At 43.4% G+C, this 22,471-nt stretch overlaps 1 protein-coding gene and 2 long non-coding RNA genes across 3 annotated transcripts; all 3 read left to right on the forward strand.

Annotated features, from left to right (window-relative positions):
* The first annotated feature begins 5,521 nt into the window (after window positions 1-5,521).
* On the forward strand, window positions 5,522-6,725 carry LOC144299418 (uncharacterized). Its single transcript, XR_013366160.1, has 3 exons — window positions 5,522-5,629; window positions 6,413-6,520; window positions 6,619-6,725. It is a non-coding gene; the product is annotated as an uncharacterized LOC144299418 (long non-coding RNA).
* Window positions 6,726-7,650: 925 nt separating this feature from the next.
* On the forward strand, window positions 7,651-8,850 carry LOC144299412 (uncharacterized). The gene is made up of 3 exons (XR_013366155.1): window positions 7,651-7,870; window positions 8,544-8,649; window positions 8,746-8,850. It is a non-coding gene; the product is annotated as an uncharacterized LOC144299412 (long non-coding RNA).
* Window positions 8,851-12,111: 3,261 nt separating this feature from the next.
* On the forward strand, window positions 12,112-15,975 carry LOC144299467 (nebulin-like). The gene is made up of 5 exons (XM_077874978.1): window positions 12,112-12,203; window positions 13,676-13,876; window positions 14,181-14,285; window positions 14,915-14,999; window positions 15,959-15,975. Exons 1-5 carry the CDS (start codon window positions 12,159-12,161, stop codon window positions 15,973-15,975), a joined length of 453 nt encoding a protein of 150 aa, XP_077731104.1. The 5' UTR covers window positions 12,112-12,158.
* The last annotated feature ends 6,496 nt before the right edge of the window (window positions 15,976-22,471 follow it).

Raw genomic sequence — 22,471 nt, forward strand, 5'->3', positions numbered from 1 at the left:
TTTGTGTGGAATCAGAAAAGACCCCGAATAGCCAGGGGAATTTTAAAAAAGAAAACCATAGCTGGGGGCATCACAATGCCAGATTTCAGGTTGTACTACAAAGCTGTGGTCATCAAGACAGTGTGGTACTGGCACAAAAACAGACACATAGATCAGTGGAACAGAATAGAGAATCCAGAAGTGGACCCTGAACTTTATGGTCAACTAATATTCGGTAAAGGAGGAAAGACTATCCACTGGAAGAAAGACAGTCTCTTCAATAAATGGTGCTGGGAAAATTGGACATCCACATGCAGAAGAATGAAACTAGACCACTCTCTTTCACCATACACAAAGATAAACTCAAAATGGATGAGAGATCTAAATGTGAGACATGATTCCATCAAAATCCTAGAGAAGAACACAGGCAACACCCTTTTTGAACTCGGCCATAGTAACTTCTTGCAAGATACATCCACGAAGGCAAAAGAAACAAAAGCAAAAATGAACTATTGGGACTTCATCAAGATAAGAAGCTTTTGCACAGCAAAGGATACAGTCAACAAAACTCAAAGACAACCTACAGAATGGGAGAAGATATTTGCAAATGACATATCAGATAAAGGGCTAGTTTCCAAGATCTATAAAGAACTTCTTAAACTCAACACCAAAGAAACAAACAATCCAATCATGAAATGGGCAAAAGACATGAACAGAAATCTCACAGAGGAAGACATAGACATGGCCAACATGCACATGAGAAAATGCTCTGCATCACTTGCCATCAGGGAAATACAAATCAAAACCACAATGAGATACCACCTCACACCGGTGAGAATGGGGCAAATTAACAAGGCAGGAAACAACAAATGTTGGAGAGGATGCGGAGAAAAGGGAACCCTCTTACACTGTTGGTGGGAATGTGAACTGGTGCAGCCACTCTGGAAATCTGTGTGGAGGTTCCTCAAAGAGTTAAAAATAGACCTGCCCTACGACCCAGCAATTGCACTATTGGGGATTTACCCCAAAGATACAGATGCAGTGAAATGCAGGGACACCTGCACCCCGATGTTTATAGCAGCAATGGCCACGATAGCCAAACTGTAGAAGGAGCCTCGGTGTCCAACGAAAGATGAATGGATAAAGAAGATGTGGTTTATGTATACAATGGAATATTCCTCAGTCATTAGAAATGACAAATACCCACCATTTGCTTCAACGTGGATGGAACTGGAGGGTATTATGCTGAGTGAAGTAAGTCAGTCGGAGAAGGACAAACATTATATGTTCTCATTCATTTGGGGAATATAAATAATAGTGAAAGGGAATATAAGGGAAGGGAGAAGAAATGTGTGGGAAATATCAGAAAGGGAGACAGAACGTAAAGACTGCTAACTCTGGGAAACGAACTAGGGGTGTTGGAAGGGGAGGAGGGCGGGGGGTGGGAGTGAATGGGTGTCGGGCACTGGGGGTTATTCTGTATGTTAGTAAATTGAACACCAATAAAAAATTAAAAAATAAAATAAAATAAAATAAAATAAAATAAAATGGTAAGAAAAAGGTCAAATTGTCTCGAAGGGTGCCGTTCAGATATGGCTCTCTGTGCTTCTAGTAGAGAAAGACCCTTAAATCTAGTGTGTCTTTGTCCTGCCTGAGAGGAAAGATATTTTCTTTCGAATAGAAAAAATACCGCCCAAAAATAGAAACTCTCAACTTTACTCCCGTGGATGATAGAGCTGATTACGAGACTGCAAAACAAAGCGGTGAGATCCTAAATGATGTGAGTACCTGTCATTCTAAAATTACCCGATCATGAAATGTCATTTCCAAAGATTTTCACCTACTTTAGCTCAGCGTGCAGTCATTGTCTGAGACACAGACTGTAATCATGAGATGATGCTAGCATTTTCCCGAGCAACATTATGATTTCTTAATATCAAGTATGTTAAACCTCTGGCTTCTCAATTCCAGAGTAAATACCAGAAAGATTGGAATGATGCCAAATCACAGTACACCCTCACCGAGACCCCCTTGCTGCACACTGCCCAGGAGACAGCCCAGATGCTGGACCAGGTATGGGTTTCAGCCAGATGCCTGATACTCCTGGGCGGGGGAACCGAGGACCGGAATGTAACAGTGGGGAGATGTATGCACATGACCAGCGCCCTTCTGACTCCTTAGGTTAAGCTCTGTTGTGGCTCTCTGTCTTTTACTATCTCTACAAGGAAGGCTGGGAGAAACAAAAAGCTACGGGCTACGGGTTACATTTTGCCTCCAGACGCGTACCATTTGTTCACGCCCATCACTCTGGTGACATTCAGAGCGAGGTCATTTATCCTTCTAGGAGCGCACGCTGGGGGCTCCTGGAGCTAGGAGGCCTGGGAATGTTTGGAGTCCTCTACCCTTCTGGTCCTCTCTGGGCTTTGAGAGTGTTTGTTTTGTTGGCTTCTTTAAAAGCTATGGTCTGAGTGTTTACTCTCTTCTATTCCCTCACTTCCTTAAAATCTCTAAGCTTTCCAATAAAACATAGGCAGAATTAGAAAACGAATGTATTTTTCCTACTTTTAAATCTGTATTTCTTCATATTTATTATGTCAGTGCTTTTTGTTCTTTATTCTCGGGGAGGCAGGTGACAAAAGGCTGAGGGGCTGTGTGTGCTGATGTTTCAAGCTCCCCTTTTCCTTGAGAGCTTGTCACAACCGATGGAATCTCTATTTTTTTTTCTCCCACCAGCTGAACTACAAAGCTGAACATGTAAAACAAAGAGGTCATTATGTTGGTGTTCGACGATGAGAGATGATCCTAAACTGGTTTGGTTTGAGCGCACAGGCCAGATTCAGAATGACAGACTATACAGAGAGGACTACCATAAAACAAAGGCCAAGATCAATATATAGCCGCTGATATGGTGTCGGTGTTGGCTGCCAAGCATGGGCAGGACCTCGTCAGTGATATTGATTACCGTAATTACCTGCACCAATGGATGTGTCATCCTGACCAAAATGACATTATCCAGGCAAGGAAAGCCTCTGACCTACAGAGCAATGTAAGTAATTTTTGTTTCTTAATGACCTAGGAATGTATGGTGTACTCAGAGAGTTACAGGCAGTACTCTGGAAGCACCGGGCTTTGAAACTTTGAGCCATAAATACTGAATTTGTTCCCAGAAGGGAACTGAGGCTGAATCTTTTGTAGAGAAAAACCAGGAGCAGTGATTGACAGCTTTGCCTTTTTGACGACTTATTTCCGAGTATCGTTCAAAGCCAATTTTTTTCATTGGTTGTTTTTTTTGTTTTTGCATCATCTTTGACATCACGAACATCTCACATTGGCCTGGGAGATTATCAGCTGATTTAAAATAATAAATGGCTTGGGGTGAGAATGGAGAGTAAATGGGGGTTGTAGTTAGTGTAGGCAAAGACCTGGGTATGCCCTTTGCCAAGCGTCTCTTCTTCAGGCGTTGATGTAGGACTTGCTTGCAAAGAATCAAAGCAAAAGAGAAACAAAATCCTGATAAACTACCTGAGGGCCCAGAATCTGCTTGCACAGAGCTTTGGGTGAGGGTAGGGAAGAGAATACATGACCTAGGCCACCTTGCAGTGAGGCCTGAGCCCAGACGTGTAGCTGCCGCCAGCAGTTCCTAAGGAACAGAAACTCCATGCATCGACCTGATGCTCAGACATACCCTGGAGCTAACCCACCTGGTCTTCTCATTACCACTTTGGAAACAGGAAATCAGAGGCTGCCTGCCACCAGGTGGTGAGCTTGAACTTGCCACCTCCCTGTTGCTGCAGCAGAACGATGGTCATGGACATTTAACCAGATCAGCAGCTCCATTGTGGTTGATGTGGGGTGGGGAGGGGGAGAGCTAGGCCTGGCCAGGGGCATGTGTCCCCTACTCTACCATACAGGAGCATTTAGTTGTATCACTTCCTTTGTGTAGTTAGTCTAAATTTCCCACGTACCAAGTAATTAAATATAAATCCTTCTAAAAACCCACCCTCCCTGGTAAAACCCTTCCTTGGACTCAATGCTAGATACAATGGCTCCCTGCCCGTAGCTCCCATAGCCCTTGAGTGTTCTTGCTGTTACACTCTCCACTTATAAAGGACTTCTCTTCACACCAGATTCCTTTGTACTTATCTCTGAAAGCACCTAGTACAGTACTTTGCTCATAATAATAGGCTCACAGGATACCTCTCTGGTGAACAGGTGAAATCATGATTGCATCAAGAGATGACAGTCACTAGAGGGAAATCCTTAAAAAGCTCCTGAAAAAGTTGCTTCAGACCTACAGTCTGGAATCCTGTGCCTGAGTTATTTATGCCTGCGTTGTATCTCTCTTCCTGCTCTCAGGATGTCTACAAGGCTGACCTGGAGTGGCTCCGTGGCATTGTCTGGATACCCGTGGACTCTGTGGACTACGTGAGGGTTACGAAGAACCAGGAAATGGTGAATCAGGTACACAAACCCTGTTCTTACCTAATGCCTGGCCGCCTTGCCTGTCATGTGGGGGCAGGTACCCACTGGAAGGAGACCAGTCTTAATCATCTCTGTTTCCTTGCAGATAAAATACAAGAAGGCTGATCTCGACAACTGTCCTAACTTCACAAGTGTGGTGGATCCTCCAGAGATTGTTTTTTTTTTTTTTTTGATCCTCCAGAGATTGTTTTGGTGAAGATTAACTCAGTCAGTCAAAGTGATGTAAGTTTTCTTTGTGTATAGTGATGTGTGCATGGACTGGGGAGTTCATTGTGTGTCATTGACTGCATTTGCTCACCTCCAGGTAACTGCTTGTAAGAAAATGGACAGTGGGGCAGGAAACTAGAAGATCATCTCTGGTGGGCATGTCTTTAAAGTCCCTAGTAAGAGATGTACTGTACGAACATTTTTTTTTTCAGAGTGAGAATGCAGGTTTTATTTTTTTTTATTTTTTTAAATAATAAATTTATTTTTTATTGGTGTTCAACTTGCCAACATACAGAATAACACCCATTGCTCATCCCATCAAGTGCCCACCTCAGTACCTGTCACCCAGTCACCCCCAACCCCTGCCCTCCTCCCCTTCCACCACCCCTAGTTTGTTTCCCAGAGTTAGGAGTCTTTCATGTTCTGTCTCCCTTTCTGATATTTCCTACCCATTTCTTCTTTTAAAAAGCATCCATATTCTTGTCCAAATTATTGTATTAGGCAAAATGAACTGAAATCTAACCAATTAGTTTGTTTTAAATCTCCAAATGTAGACTGGTTATTATCTTTTTGGGTAGAAACTATGAAACTTTATTTTTTTATTTTTTTTAAAGATTTTATTTATTCATGAGAGATACACAGAGAGAGGCAGAGACACAGGCAGAGGGAGAAGCAGGCTCCACGCAGGGAGCCCGATGCCGGACTCGATCCCGGGTCTCCAGGATCATGCCCTGGCCTGAAGGCGGCACTAAACCGCTGAGCCACCCGGGCTGCCCCGAAACTATGAAACTTTAAATATGCATTTATATTGACCAAAGATGTGGATTGGTTTTGTCTTGTTTTCTCTTGTTAGGTAAAACATAAAGAAACATTTAATAAAGTATTGAAGGGCAAGTATCTATTTTCTCCAGATACACCATATATCACCCACTCCAAAGACATGAGAAAACTCTACAGTACTGTAAGTTCTATTTTATTTGATTTACAACTCAGTTCTTAATTTTAAGCTCTTAATTCATCTTCTTGGCTGATTTTGTGAACAACTGAACTTAAAAGACCTATCATTGCATTTAATCTTCTTAGAAATAACTGCTGTTGTTTATTAGAAGTAGCATTTATTCAGCTGGTATTTTTCTTTTTGAGCTCCAGTAATGGGCCAGGCATTGGAGGAAGTGCTACGGGGCTAACACTCAGTAAGAGAAGCCCCTCAGGAGCCCATGCCAATGAGGGAGATGGACAGGCAAATAGATAATAAGGTAGCAGGTGCTATACCAGCTGTAGGTGCGCAGAGGACTGAACACTCACTAACAGGGAAAAGAGAGGAAAGGCCAGTCCCTCTCTGGCAGTCATGTATAAATATCTCCAGCCAACAGACGGAAGACTAATTTAATTCAGCTGATTTAAGGATGATGTGTGTGTGTGTGTGTGCGCGCGTGCCCTGTGTCTGTGTGTATGCCCAATGGGAAGCAGTCTTTGGTGATTCTCTACCTATGTGAAAATGTATTTCCACTTTTACCATAACTTTAAATACAGTTATTCTCTGTTATAGATGTCCTAGAACACCCTGGTGTTTGTAGATTCAATCTGCAGTAAGATAGAAGATTCTCCCATACTCTTAGGTAGACGCAGTAAGGGCTCTTGGCCTTTAAACATAAATATTTTACCTTGGTTTTACCATTTTCTTTTTAGCAATACCTGAAGGAAGTTGACTGCAAACTTGCTGACACATATTCCTTTGTTCCAGATACTGTACAAAGGGGCTTGAGAAGGGACCAACGCTTACGGCTGCACCTTGCATAGGCGCTACATTCCCATCGTGGGAGCTAAGCATGCCAACTATGTGAACAGCGAGGTCAGTGGTGGTTTTTCCTCCGTGCATTTAAGAGTCTTCTCTGGGGAGCTGGTCCAAAAATCCCAGAGATTCTCAACTAAGTTGTGCCTACTTCACAGCTTAAATACAAAGAGACATATGAGAAGCAGAAGGGCCACTACCTGGCTGGAAAAGAAATCAGTGAGTTCCCTGGTGTGGTCCAGTGCCTGGATTTCCAAAAGACGAGTAGTGCAGTAAGCAAAGCAAAGCTCACTGTGACGGAGGATTTGTACCCTGGAGGGTGCTATTAGGGGGTCTGTTTGTGACCCGTTCTTCGGTTGAGAGAGGCATGGGGTGGTGAGGAAGGAGTCATTCCTTCCCTGAGATTCATCCCCACCCCTGCCAGTTACCATTGGTAACTATGGGCTTTCCTCCCTTTCCTTCCCTTCTGCACTTCCAAACCCACAGTGAAGTACCTGTGTTTGGAAAAAGGAGAAAGCAACAAGGTGACTACTTACCCCTGTGTTTTGAAAGGAAGGGACATTGGGAATGAAGAATCTATTTAAAAAGTATCTTCTTTAGCCTTTGTTCATCCTAAAGGTACTGATCTATACTAGGGATAAGACCCCGAGAGAGATGGATCTGAATAATTAACATTTTAATCCTTCTTTTTGTCTTTAAAAAAAGGGGGCTTAATTGAACTACAGAAGAGATTATGCGGATACCAAAGCAAATGTGCACATCCCCATCGATATGATGAATCACGGGCTGGCCAAACACTGTCAGTACATCCTCCGTGACCTAGAGTACCAACACTACTTCCACCAGTGGATGTCTCTCCCGGAAGAACCCGGCGTAATTCGGGCCCACAGCATGCAGGACATCCTGAGCAATGTACGATGCCCTTTCTGCAGCTTGACTTAGTTACACCTTCACTCAACCGTGTCTTGGCCCCCTATGCTCCACTTGTCCCCGTTTTCATAAATTATACTGCTTTTTAAAGCACAGTGGCACGCGTAACCACTTTTTGGTGTGAGAATCCCCTCTGAGCCATGTGACCCCTGTGTTAAATATTTAACCTGTTTTTTACTCCAGACAAAACTTTAGCTCTTCCTCTCCTCCTAGGCTTCTTTAGGTCGGAGCGGGAAAGCCCTCCAGCTGGTGCGGGGCCCACCCTATGACTGCTAAGCACTCAGCACAGCCAATGGCTGATGGGAAATTATCAAAATGCCCGATTGTAAATTCAGTTAGTACCTGTCACCTCTCATCATCCCTTCTTTCCTGCAGAACGTGTATAAGGATGACTTGAATCGGCTGAAAGGCATGGGATGCTACATTTGGGATATGCCTCAGATCCTCCAGGCCAAGAAATCCTGTGATCTCCAGAGTCAGGTGAGATCTTCCCAGAAGGACTGGCTCTCTGTGGATCAGTGAAATCGTGGTGCTTTCAGTGGGGTGACAACCAGGCCAGCCCTGTGCCCGGGTTAGAGAAAGCTGCTCTAACAGTACGTGAGCCACAGAAACCAGAGGCCCCTGCCTGATACAGCCTCTCCTGGTGACCTGCTCTGGTGTGGGACCTTCTCGGTTTTGGTCTCTCCAGGGGTTTAAGCATTTGAGGTTTACCCAGAACGTTTCCTGTGAGGTGTTTCAGAGTGAACCACCCTCAAGCATCTATACGGAAGTTGCTTAGGTTAGCCTGCAGAGAGTAGAATGCAAATGCATGCTTTGACCTTTGGGAGGTAAGTTCTGAAGTAAAAAAGTAGATATTTGGAAAATGTCCCCAGGATATGGTTTAGCTCTCCTAGGGCAGGTTCACGGACGGTTGAGGCACTCAGGGATGGGGGTGCATGCATGGAAAAGGCAACAAAATGGTGAAGAAGATCTGGCAAAGAGCCAGGTTTTGACAACCCTACAAAGTTGGCAGGAACACAGAACGACTGTGTCTCTGTTAGTATTAAAGCAGGAACCCAGAATGAAGTAAAGGCTCATCTAAGTTGGCACAAACTGCTCATGCTGATGGCAGACGTGTATTTTACCATTTCCGGTGCCTGGTTTTTCTTTACAGATACGGGTACATGGCAGCAGGTAAAGAAAATCTGCAGAATTAGAACCTGGTCACAGATACACCACTTTAGGTGACTGCTCTTCAAAGTGGCATTAATGCCAGTGAGGTGCGTCTTCTTGGACTTCTCTCCCGACACAAGCCATTCCTGTCCTTCTGTATTTTTGAACAGCAGAAAAGAATAACCCATCTTTTTTGTGTGTAGGTGAAATGTAAAGAAAATTATCATCAGATTAAGGACAAAGATACAACAGTCCTAGAAACAGTGGATTATGACAGAACCAAGAACCTGAAGAATCTTTACAGCAGAGTGAGTTATTTTTCTCTTCTTCCCTGGAGACAGTAACGGAATAGTTGGGATAAGCACCTTACCGCCCAGGTTTTTTCAGGCACTTCCAGTTTCCTATTTTATCTCCTCAGTAGTCCTAGTGACAATTCATTGAGCCCGAAGTGGAATATCACACCATGCTGTGCATTGGCACAGATTTGGGAGCTCCTTCCTTATTGCAGGTGAGCACTGTTGAAACTAGGCTACCCTCACCCTGGACTTGTCCTTCCCTGGCTTCTCCAGGGACAAGGGGCGTACAGCCTACAAAGACACTTTTTTTTTGTCTCCTCTGAATTGGTTAATTCAACAAACTTTTTAAAACTTTATTTTGAAACTCTTTTAGGTTTCCAGAAAACTTGCAGAAAGAGTCCAGAGAATTCCAGCATAGTTTTGTCTGTAATACAATCATGGAAACTAAATTAACCTTGTTGCAGTGTAACTTACAGACTTCATCCAGATTTCACCAGGGTTTTTCCACTAATGTGCTTTTCTATGTCAGGCGCCAGCCTGTCATCCCATTTTGCATTTAATTCATATGACTCATTAGCTTTCTTCAATCTGATCATTTCTCAGTTTTCCCTTGTCTTTTTCTGATTGTAACACTTTTGAGGAATACTTTCCGGTTATTTTGTGGAATGCCCCTCCATTTGGTTTTATATGATGTCTTCTTATGATTAGATCAAGACAGTCCATTTTTGGCGAGTTTAACACAAAAGCTTCTCTCCGGCATCATGGCAGGTGGGACGTGATGCCGGTAACTGGTGATGTTGAACGTGGTGACTTGGTTAGGTGGCTGGCTGCTGAGCTTCTCTACTGTAATGTCGTGATTTTTCCCTTTGTTGTTAATACATATCATGGAGGGAGATATTTTGGGACTTTGCAGATAGCCTGTTTCTCTTCAAATGTTCTCTCATGTATTTTACCATCTATTGATGGGTCTTGCCTGAAACAACTTTTAGTATAAAATATGCCTATTGGTGATTTTCTGTTTTTTTTTTTTCATCCCTCCTACATTTATCAATTGGAATTCTTCGGTAAGAAACCACTCTTTCTTCCTACCATTTGGGTTTTTTTTTTTACTTGTATCAGTAAGTAATTATATCTGAACTCATGGATATTTAATTTCTTCTACGTGATGTAGTCTAATACTGCTATTTATTTTGTTGCTCAAATCATTTCACCTTTCCCCATTGGGTGCCTTTCAGGGTGGCTCCTATAAGAACTTAACATACTCTGTCATTGTTTTTGAGTGCTTCCTTACATTCTGGCACCACAAGATGTTCATCTTGTATTTACCTGCTCCAGATACCCCCTCTCCAAGGAGCCCTGGTTTATGTATTAAGGATTGGCATTTCAAAGGCAAAAATCTCAGCACTAGGCGTGCTCACTGCTGCTGGGACCCTTCTATGGACAGAGCTTAGAAATATATTATGGATACTAACCTCTATATGCATACATATCAGTATTTATTTCTATATTTGTCTAATTATATGTGTGCTTTGAACCATGAGTTCCTATTGATGCTTCCTATATCATTCAACACTACAGACTTTAGACTTCTATCTTTTATTTTTCCAACTTGTGGCTTTTTTTTTTCCTAGAAAGCCTGGCCCTCATTACCTATGACATGTTTGCTTATTTGTTCAACTTTTTTAAAGGTTGTATTTATTTATTCATGAGACAGAGAGAGGCAGAGACACAGGCAGAGGGAGAAGCAGGCTTCTTGCGGAGAGCTCAATGCGGGACTCGATCCCAGGACCCCAGGGTCACGCCCTGGGCTGAAGCCAGACACTCACCCCTGAGCCCCCCAGGCGCTCCTATTTGTTCAACTTTTATTGGCACATAGTTTTGAGAATTGCTAACCCATATTCCTGTGAGAAACAAATGTAGTAACTACAGTATCTTATTGGTTATTTTTGTCTATAGCTTAATGAGTCAAAATACCATTTTCAAAAATAAACTAAATTGTTTTCTAACTCACTTCCTTCAGCATAGTCTTGTTATGCATTTGTAACACAGTTAGGTTTATTTGTTATGATTTCTATTCCATTGGCGTCCTCTTCCCCATTCAGCTTGATTCTGTTTTAATTTACACACAGTAAATCACTCTTTGTAGTATATAGTACTACAGGATGTTTTTTAAAACAAGATTTTATTGATTTGAGAGAGAGAGAGAGAGCATGAGCAGGAAGAGGGGCAGAGGAAGAGGGAGAAGCAGACTTCCCTCTGAGCAGCGTTCTCCAAGCTCATCTTGACCTGAGCTGAAGGCAGATGCTTAATCCACTGAGCCACCCAGGTGCCTCTGGACTATGGCTTTTAACAAATGCAAAGTCATGTATTCACCCCAGTGAAGCCACAGAAAATCTATCACCTCAAAATTACCCTCTTCCCTTTCCTTCTTTGAGACCCATAGAAGCATTTTCTGGACCTATTTTTAAAGAAACAAACTTTGAAAAACCTTTTCCAGAATGTCCTGCAAATGGGATTATGAAGTCTGCAGCCGTCAGGTCTGTTTCTTTGTCTTAGTAAAATCCACATGTGTACTCTACACATTGCTGTAAAAACCAGTAGTTTATTGGATTTATTGCAGAGTGTGATATTCCATTGTATGAATATACCACAATTTATTCATTCACAGTCCAAGGACACCTGGATTGTATCTAGTTTGTGACAATTATGAATAAAGCTGCTATATACATTTGAGTATAGGTTTTTGTGCATATGTAATTTTTGTTTTCTTGAGTAAATAAATACCTAGGAGTGGAAATCTTTCTTGAGCTCCCACTAGCTACAAAAATGTAAGATAGGATAAATAGATTTTAAGTTAGTGGTTTTCACCCTTCAGGAATTCCTAGACCTAGAGCAAAGGAACACAGCGTCAAAAACTTTGTTTTCGTTTCCATACAGTAAAATGTCACTCTTTGTGGCCTACAGTACTATAGCTGTACAAATGCATATTCATACATTCACCACTGTTGTCAAGATGCAGTGCTCCATGATAACTGCCAAACTGAAATAAGTACTATGGAAGAGAACAGAATAATGGACCAGAAAATTATGGTCACAGCATTAAACCCATTATTTACTGAGGGGGACTTGGGTCCTGCTGAGTATGAAGATCAGGGGTTGTTAAGCAGTGTCTGAAAAAAGATACAGGAAAAATCCCCTTCTAAAGATCCAACCAGAGTGCATTTTCTGTACTCACAAAATGGTTTATAACCCCTGTAGAACCCGTACAAGGAAGCTTGGGATGGAGTGAAGCCACCAGCTACATCCTGCCTACCAGTACCATGTCCCTGATGCATGCTAAGAACCAGAAGCATCTGGCTAGCAATGTAAGTCAAGTGCATTGTGATGGCCTCTCACCCACCCTCTATCTTCCCCAGTTCTCCGCTCCTAGAATTTTTCTACTGATTCATGTGTTTTATTTATTTATTAATGAATTTATTTTTTATTGGTGTTCAATTTGCCAACATACAGAATAGCACCCAGTGGTTATCCTGTCAAGTGCCCCCCTCAGTGCCCGCCACCCATTCACCCCCACCCCCCGCCCTCCTCCCCTTCCACCACCCCCAGTGTTAGGAGTCTTCATGCTCTGTCTCCCTTTCTGATATTTCCTACCCATTTCTTCTCCCTTCCCTTTAATTCCCTTTCACTATTATTTATATTTCCCAAATGAATGAGACCATATAATGTTTGTCCTTCTCTGATTGACTTATTCCACTCAGCATAATCCCCTCCAGTTCCATCCACATGTGTTTTATATATTATATGTTTGTGTATATTGTAAAAGAAAATCTAAAATTACAATGAGCTATCTAGATATCGTATTAAGGTTTATGAACTTCGGGGATCCCTGGGTGGCGCAGCGGTTTGGCGCCTGCCTTTGGCCCAGGGCGCGATCCTGGAGACCCGGGATCGAATCCCACGTCGGGCTCCCGGTGCATGGAGCCTGCTTCTCCCTCTGCCTGTGTCTCTGCCTCTCTCTCTCTCTCTCTGTATGACTATCATAAATAAATAAAAAATATATTTAAAAAAAGTTTATGAACTTCAACCCTTTATGCCCAGAATGTTCTTAAGTAAAGCCTTTTATTGTAAAATTACCTATAACCTTCATTGCAGTCCTAAGAAGCTAGTTCTCTTTCAGAAGTTAACCTCCTTTAGAGACTTTTACCTCTTAATTGTGAACCTTTTACATAGCATTTTATTTTATTTTATTTTCTAAAGATTTTATTTATTCATGAGAGACAGAGACACAGGCAGAAGGAGAAGCAGACTCCCCACAAGGAGCCCGATGTGGGACTCGATCCCAGATCCCAGGATCACACCCTGAGCCGAAGGCAGATGCTCAACTGCTGAGCCACCCAGGCGTCCCTTACATAGCATTTTAGATCAGTATTTCTCAAACCCTGTTTTTTACCAGTGAGAATGTTGTATCAAGTACACACACACACACACACACACACACACAGCTGACGTTTATGTGACTTCCTTCTGACATATGACAGAAGACTATGTACTGCCAAACTAAAGGCAATACACTCTGATCTTTTCAATTCTATTCCATTCGTTTAAATGCTAGTGGTCCAATAAAATTTTTCAATGCCTTCTGGCCTAGAGATGCGTATTTAGTAAAAGACTTTGTTAGACAGTATACGGAATTAATTTAATATTTACCAGATCCCACCTGATTGCCATACATTCTTTACCTCGACTTCTCTGGTGTATAAGAAGGATTTAAGAACCAGATTGCCTTGAGACCTTGCACAATTTCCTACATAATTGGCATATTATTTTATCTTCCCAGCGCCTATATAAATCAGTTTATGAAAAGAACAAGATGAGAATCCACATCGTGCCTGACATGGTGGAGATGGTTACTGCTAAGGAATCTCAGAAGAAAGGCAGTGAGATTGATTACTGCCTACACCTCTGTGAGTGGATTTGCCACCCTGACTTGCAAGTCAACAGCCACATCAGGAAAGTCACAGATCAGATCTACAGCAACGTAAGCCCACTGCTTGTGAAGGTCCCCCGCGCTGGCTCCACATGCCCATCCTGAGGGGAAGCAGACCCACCTGCATGTACCCTGGCCTTCTTCCAGCGTTGCTGTCCTCTGTACCCATGGGTCTGTCCCTGGAAGCAGGGCTCTGTGTGCCAGTGTTTTCACGGCACCCACAGCCTCATTGCATAACACCTTTCGAATGTCATTCGATAAAGTCCTCCCAGGCCCACTGGGTGTCTGTGTTTTTGGTGTTTGAGTTACGGTCAGTTTCTTTTTTCTAATTCCCTCTATCCACCGCAATCTTTAGATTGTATACAAGGATGACCTCAACTGGCTAAAGGGCATTGGATGCTACATCTCGGACATTCCTGAAATTCTTCATGCCAAGCATGCTTATGTTCTATGTAACCATGTGAGTTTGCCCTATCTTATGGTTTTTTTTTTAAAGTGTATTTCCTTTTCTACGTAGTCTAAGTCAAAGGGGGAGTTATGTACATTGTCACAGACCAGCTATGTCTTAAATGGTGTTGAGGATGGCTGATCTGGAGAAGAATGCTAAGGAGCAGGGAACGGCTGTTTCTTGGAATGCGCGTAGCTCTCTATTCAACAACACGGTCGAGCTGTCCTGTTGTCCTTCCCTGGAACCTCTCTCTACATTTGGACTATTTCAGATCTATCAAGCACATGATTCTCCTATTAGGGAAATCTCACTTGTGAGGTGTTTGTGACGCTATAGACAGGACCTATTTATAAAGAGAGAATTTGCTAAGCAAATTAACACTGTAATAAAGGTTTCAGTAAAAATGCGTAAATGTTCCTAGAAGAGCAGTTGTCAAGCCTGCTAGAAGGCTCTAGAAGCTCCATAGGACTATAAGCATCGATTATGCAGATTGTCCTAAAATTCAAATGCCTCCTGGTCGATTGAATATGTGCTAATGAAAGTAAATGTCATGAGTTAAAAGCAACCAAACCCTCCATGAAAGCAGCAATTTCTAGAACCGTAAACGGTCTACCACAGGCTTCTTTTATTCCTCTTGGCAGATCAAGTACAAATCTCACACACAGAAGACCAGGAATGGCTACAAGTTAGTCACAGACACACAAGTCTATGTGCAGGCTGTGAAAAGTGGGAAACAACTGAGTGATGTAAGTCCCCGTGGGGAAGTCGTGTGGACAGTAATAAATGGGGCCACCACTCAAACAGAAGTGGCAAAAAAAAAAAAAAAAGAAAAGAAAAAGTAAGTGGCTTTTGCTAACTGGGAGACCAGAGTTAGTGTCCTAGATAGTACTTATGGTTCTGCTCATATTTCCTAAAACCTGGTGTGTTCAATCAGTTCCCAAGGTGGAGGTAGAAATGCTATAACTATGGAATACTCAGTGTTTTAGAGTTTTTTGCTTTAAAGTTGTTTTTTGAGGCCTCGTGTCAAGAGCAGCAGTTGTATCTTGCTGGTCAGCCCTCTGGAAAATTAGAGCTGGTCATGGCAGGGTGAGGAGGGGGCAGGCCGTGCAGTGAGCGGTGTGGGTTTCGTGGGGCCCCTCGTCCGTGGTCTGGGAAGGCCCGGTGCCCAAGCCTCGGCCCCATGCCACATCCACTCTCTGACTTGGGGGGCAGAGCCAGCACATGGCTGCTCTTTTATTTTCTTTTAACTAAGCCCGCAAATTAGTAAGTAAATATCAAATCCCACCAGCGAGTTAGAATGTAAAAACCCATTGTTTTGAAACTTAGAGCCGTACCATAGCCGCTGTTCCCTCCCTTTGCTGAGCCATGTCCTCTGCTTCTCTCATGCTGCGGGGTCCACATGCCACTTGCGAGCCTGTGGACAAGACAATGATGGATCAGTTGTTGAGGCAAAGGGAAACCTACCTACCTACTTCCCTTCCCCTTCCCCTTCCCCTTCCCCTTCCCCTTCCCCTTCCCCTTTCCCTCCCTCCCTCCCTCCCTCCCTGCCTTCCTTCCTTCCTTCCTTCCTTCCTTCCTTCCTTCCTTCCTTCCTTTAAGAGAGACTTAGGTTTCCATTTACTTTGCTTCTTTCCAATGATGCTGCTGTGATCAGAATCAGCTGACCCCTCTTCTATCTGACACAGGCCATCTACCACCATGACTACATGGATAGCGTCAGAGGCAAGGTGGCTGCAACTATGAAAACCATGGAACTGGATGGGCCCTTCATGCACACAAGCTCCAGAGTGAGGTGAGCAGTGAGAACCCAGTGCAGGGGGCAGCAGAAGTCTAAGGGGCGGCCTCCGAGGGCCAGGCCACTGGCTTTTGCAGAAACCTCCTTGGCTTGTGCTTTATCTCAGCCTGACCTTCTCAGTTGTCAATGCTATTCCATTCACCTGAGTTAAAAAACAAAGAAAAAACCCAAACAGTACACAGTCTGTCTTCCCTCCTGGTTGGTGGGATTCTTACACCACGCAAGCAATGGGCATTCTTAGAGCAACATTGCATTTACATTTACAAGATACGAGGGAGAAAGAAAGCCAACCTTTCTCAAACAACTTAAAACCAAGATGACAAAGAGAAGACACATAATCATAAGGGACTACTAGTAGTAAGAGAAAGGGCTAGAAATTACTGTTGGAATTCAGAAGAGAAAGACCTGGATTCCACTCACGTACTTAATATCCCTTTTGGGTGTTACCTGCTCAGGCAACATTGGTTTCCCTCTTTGATGTCACTCTCCTGTACTGAATATTGAAAAACATTTGCTCTTTGAAGTCTCTGATACTATTCCTACTCCTGGATCTCCCCCCCAAAGACAGGCTATTTAGGATCATGGTCAGAAACTCCTTTCCCCCATCTGCCAGGGATTGGGGAATCGTGACCTCTTCATGGCCTGACACTGTGTTTATTGGAGGAATGGGGTTCCAGGGATGTGCCTTATCATTATGACTGTCTCCGGGACTGTGATGATGTGAATGCCACCTAAGGGTTCACGACACAGGCGGCACTGACTGCCTGTTCTCTCTACTGCTCCCGTTTTCTTGCTCGATTCCATGCAGGTAATTGGGCATACGTTCAAAACATAGAAGAATTATTTCCTATGGGCCCCTTCACTCATCGTTCACTCGCTCACTCTCTTTTTTAAGGTTTTATTTATTCATGAGAGAGACAGAGAGAGGCAGAGACACAGGCAGAGGGAGAAGCAGGCTCCCTGCGGGAACCCGTTGGGGACTCAATCCCATGACCCAGCGTCACACCCTGAGCACCCCCAGGCATCTCTCTCACTCTCTGTCTCTCTCTCTTAAAGATTTGGTTTATTTACTCGACAGAGTGGAAGCGAGGGAGCATTAGCGAGGAGGGTGGGGGTCGAGCAGGGAGACTGATGGGCTCAGAGATGTGATCTGAGCCCAAGGCCTGGGCAGTGGAGCACGCAGGCACCTGTCGGTTTCGAAGCAGGGGGTCAAGGATGATGCATTAGTTACCTGGCCCTTTGAACTCCTCTGACTCCTCATGACATCGGCCTGGTAAACAAAAACACGCTGCATCCCGACCGAAAGCCTGGCATGGGCCGCGTGCGATGCGCATGACTCGATGGGCCCCGGCGCAGCCTGACCCCTCGCCCTCCGCAGGACCTGTACCCAGGTGCCGGCCGACGTGACCAGCGCACAGGATACCGGCTCCCTGGTGACACAGCCGCCTTCCAGCATTCCAGGGAAAAGCACTACCAGATCACCTATGTAGGTGCCTCCCCGCACCACGGCCTGCCAGGGGAGGGGCGCTGACCTGGGCCCCTGGGGGCCGGGGGTGTGTGTGGAGGCCCCCGCTGAGTGTGGTCATCACAGCGCCTTTGCCTCAAGAAGCGTAGGAGCATCCCTGTGACCCCAGGCACCCCATGGGCGGCTGCAGCTGCCTGGGGACAGGATGTTGTGTGCGTCCCTTGGGCAGACAGGACTGCTTGTGGGCTAGCTGGCTCCGATACTGGCCCCACCACATGCCCTCTGCACACTGAGTAGAAAGCTGGGGGTGAAGGGGCTCCTGCTATCTGGGGCTTCCTAGCCCAGTGGCTCCCACCACCCTGCAGGGATGCTGGGGATGCTAGGGAGCCCCATGCAGGGCAGAGCCCGGGGGCGCTGCACACAGCCTGCAGCCCTCTTCTGCTGCCTTCGGAGTCTTGGGACCCAAGCTTGCCGGCCAGCCAGTACACAAAACCAAAGACCCAAACCTACAGTATCCAAATCAGACACTTGCAGATCCAACCACCTAATATGTCTTTTTTTTTCTGGTAAATCCATCTGGAAAGCCACTTGTTGGCCTCAAAAATAGTCGCTCCTCTCTTCCCTGCAGGTCCTAACTTCCAAGCTGTGCTGGGACTAAAAACACAGGCCTTCCCCCACCTAAAATGAATAAACACCGCTCAACACCTCGACATTTAATAGTGAAGCTTGCAAATTCCAAAGATAAATAGAAGATCCTTAAAGCAGCAAGAGACAAGAAATCTCTAACTTTTATGGGGATGAATATTAGATTAACAGCAGACCTCTCCACAGAGACCCAGGCAGGCCAGAAAGGGCTGGCAGGATATATTCAGGGTCCTACATGAGAAGAACATGCAGCCAAGAATACTTTATCCAAGGCTCTCATTCACAATAGGAGAGATAAACAGCTTCCAAGATAGGCAGGAACTGAAAGAATATGTGACCAGGAAACCAGCTCTGCAAGAAATTTTAAGGGGGACTCTTAAAATTCCTCTTGGAGAGGAAGTCCAATGGAACAATCCACAAAAACAGGGACTGAATAGGTATCAAGATGACACTAAATTCATATCTTTCAATAGTAACTGAACGTGAATGGGCTTAACGACCCCATACAGAGGCACAGGGTTTCAGACTGGATAAAAAAGCAGGACCCATCTATCTGCTGTCTACAAGAGACTCATTTTAGACAGAAGGACACCTACAGCCTGAAAATAAAAGGTTGGAGAACCACGTACCAATCATATGGTCCTCACAAGAAAGCAGGGGTAGCCATCCTTATATCAGATAAACTGAAATTTATCCCAAAGACTGTAGTGAGAGATGAAGAGGGACACTGTATCATACTTAAAGGATCTATCCAAGAAGAAGACTTAACAATCCTCAATATATATGCCCCGAATGTGGGAGCTGCCAAATATATCAATCAATTAATAACCAAAGTTAAGACATATTTAGATCATAATACACTTATACTTGGTGACTTCAATCTAGCGCTTTCTACACTAAATAGGTCTTCTAAGTACATGTCAAAGAAACGAGAGCTCGAAATGATAGACTGGACCAAACGGATTTCACAGATAACTACATAACTTTACATCCAAATGCAACTGAATACACATTCTTCTCAAGTGCACATGGAACTTTCTCCAGAATAGACCACATACTGGATCACAACTCAGATCTGAACCGATACCAAAAGATTGGGATCATCCCCTGCTTATTCTCAGAGGATGATACCTTGAAATTAGAACTAAATCACAACAAGAAGTTTGGAAGTACTTCAAACACGTTGAGGTTAAGGACCATCCTGATAAAAGATGAAAGGGTGAGCCAGGTAATTAAGGAAGAATTAAAAAGATTCATGGAAACTAATGAGAATGAAGATAAAACCATTCAAAATCTTTGGGATACAGCAAAAGCAGTCCTTGGGGGAAATATATCTCAATGCAAGCAGCCATCCACAAATTGGAAAGAACTCAAATACAGAAGTTAACCTTACACCTAAAGGAGCTAGATGAAAAAGAGCAAATAGATCCTACACCCAGCAGAAGAAGAGATTTGACAAATTAACATTCGAGCAGAACTCAATGAAATAGATATCAGAAGAACTATGGAACAGATTAACAAAACCAGGAGTTGGTTCTTTTGAAGAATTAGTAAGATAGATAAACCATTAGCCAGCCCTATTAAAAGAAGAGCGAGAAGACTCATATTAATAATATCATGAATGAGAAAGGAGAGATCACTACAAACACCAAGGAAATACAAACAATTTTAAAAACATGAGAAGCTATACGCCAATAAATTCAGCATATAAGAAATGGACGCAAACTACCAAAACTGGAACTGGAAGAAATAGAAAAACTGAACAGGCCAGGGAGGAAATTGAAGCAGTCATCAAAAACCTCCCAAGACACAAAAGTCCAGGGCCAGATGGCTTCCCTGGGGAATTTATTCCAACGTTTAAAGAAGAAACCAAAAAAAAAAAAAAACCCATACCTATTCTACTAAAGCTGTTCAGAAAGATAGAAATGAAATACATCCAAGCTCGTTCTACGAGGCCAGCATCACCTTAATTCCAAAACAAGACAAAGACCCCACCAAAACGGAGAGTTATAGACCCATACTCCTGATGAACATGGACGCAAAAATTCGCAACAAGATACTAGCTAATAGGATCCAACAGTACATTAAGGAGATTATTCACCATTACCAAGAGGGAAGTATCCCCGGACGCAAGGCTGGTTCAACACTCATAAAACAATGTGATTCATCATATCAGAAAGACAAAAAACAAGAACCATATGATCCTCTCAATAGATTCAGAGAAAGCATTTGACAAAATACAGCATCCATTCCCGATCAAAACTCTTCAGATTGTGGGGATAGAGGGAATATTCCTCAACATCTTAAAAGGCATCTACGAAAAGCCCACAGCACATATCATTCTCAATGGGGAAGCACAGGGAGCCTTTCCCCTTAGATCAGGAAGAAGACAGGGATGTCCACTCTCACCACTGCTATTTGACATAGTCTTAGAAGTCCTAGCCTCAGCAATCAGACAACAGAAAGAAATAAAAGGCATTCAAATTGGCAAAGAAGAAGTCAAACGTTCCCTCTTTGCTGATGACATGATACTCTACATAGAAAACCCAAGAGACTCCACCCCAAGATTGCTAGAACTCATACATCAATTTGGGAGCATGGCAGAATACACAATCAATGCCCAGAAGTCAGTGGCATTTCTACACGCTAACAATGAGACTGAAGAAAGAGAAATTAAGGAGTCAATCCCATTTACAATTGCACCCAAAAGCATAAGATACCTAGGAATAAACCTAACCAAAGAGATAAAGGATCCACACCCTAAAAACTACAGACCACTTCTAAAATAATTTGAGGAAGACACAACGAGATGGAAAAATATTCCATGCTCACGGATTGGAAGTATTAATATTGTGAAAATGTCAACGTTACCCAGGGCAATTTTCATGTTTAATGCAATCCCAGCAAAATACCATGGACTTTCTTCAGAGAGTTAGAACAAATTATTTTCAGATTTGTGTTGCATCAGAAAAGACCCCTAATAGCCAGGAGAATATTAAAAAAGAAAGCCATAGCTGGGGGCATCACAATGCCAGATTCCAGGTTGTACTACAAAGCTGTGGTCATCAAGTCAGTGTGGTCCTGGCACAAAAGCAGTCACATAGATCAATGGAAAAGAATAGAGAATCCAGAAGTGGACCCTCAACTTTATGGTCAACTAATATTCGACAAAGTAGGAAAGACTATCCACTGGAAAAAAAGACAGTCTCTTCAATAAATGCTGCTGGGAAAATTGGACATCCACATGCAGAAGAACAAAACTAGACCACTCTCTTGCACCATACACAAAGATAAACTCAAAACAGATGAAAGATCTAAATGTGAGACAAGATTCCATCAAAATCCTGGAGAACATGGGCAACACCATTTTTGAGTTCGCCCACTGTGACTTCTTGCAAGATACATCCACGAAGGCAAGAGAAACAAAAGCAAAAGTGAACTATTGGGACTTCATCAAGGTAAGAAGCTTTTGCACAGCAAAGGATACAGTCCACAAAACTAAAAGGCAACCTACAGAATGGGAGAAGATATTTGCAAATGACATATCAGATAAAGGGCTAGTATCCAAGATCTATAAAGAACTTCTTAAACTCAACAGCAAAGAAACAACCAATCCAATCATGAAATGGGCAAAAGACAGGAACAGAAATCTCACAGAGGAATACATAGACATGGCCAACATGCACATGAGAAAATGCTCTGCATCACTTGCCATCAGGGAAATACAAATCAAAACCACAATGAGATACCACCTCACACCAGTGAGAATGGCGAAAATTAACAAGGCAGGAGACTACAAATCATAGGATGTGGAGAAAGGGGGAACCCTCCTGAACTCTTGGTGGGAATGTGAACTGGTGCAGCCACTCTGGAAAACTGTGTGGGGTTCCTCAAAGAGTGAAAAACAGATCTTCCCTACGACCCAGCAATTGCACTGCTGGGGATTGACCCCAAAGATACAGAAGCAGTGAAATGCTGGGATGCCTGCACCTCAATGTTTATAGCAGCAATGTCGACAATAGCCAACCTGTGGAAGGAGCCTCGGTGTCCATCGAAAGATGAATGGATAAAGAAGATGTGGTCTATGTATGCAATGAAATATTCCTCAGCCATTAGAAATGACAAATACCCACCATTTGCTTCAACGTGGATGGAACTGGACGATATTATGCTGAGTGAATTAAGTCAGTCGGAGGAGGACAAACATCCTACGGTCTAATTCATTTGGGAAATATAAAATATAGTCAAAGGGAATAAAGGGGAAAGGAGAAAAAACGAGTGGGAAATATCAGG

The sequence above is a fragment of the Canis aureus genome, chromosome 27 (genome assembly GCF_053574225.1).
Source record: "Canis aureus isolate CA01 chromosome 27, VMU_Caureus_v.1.0, whole genome shotgun sequence".
Classification (NCBI taxonomy): Eukaryota; Metazoa; Chordata; class Mammalia; order Carnivora; family Canidae; genus Canis; species Canis aureus.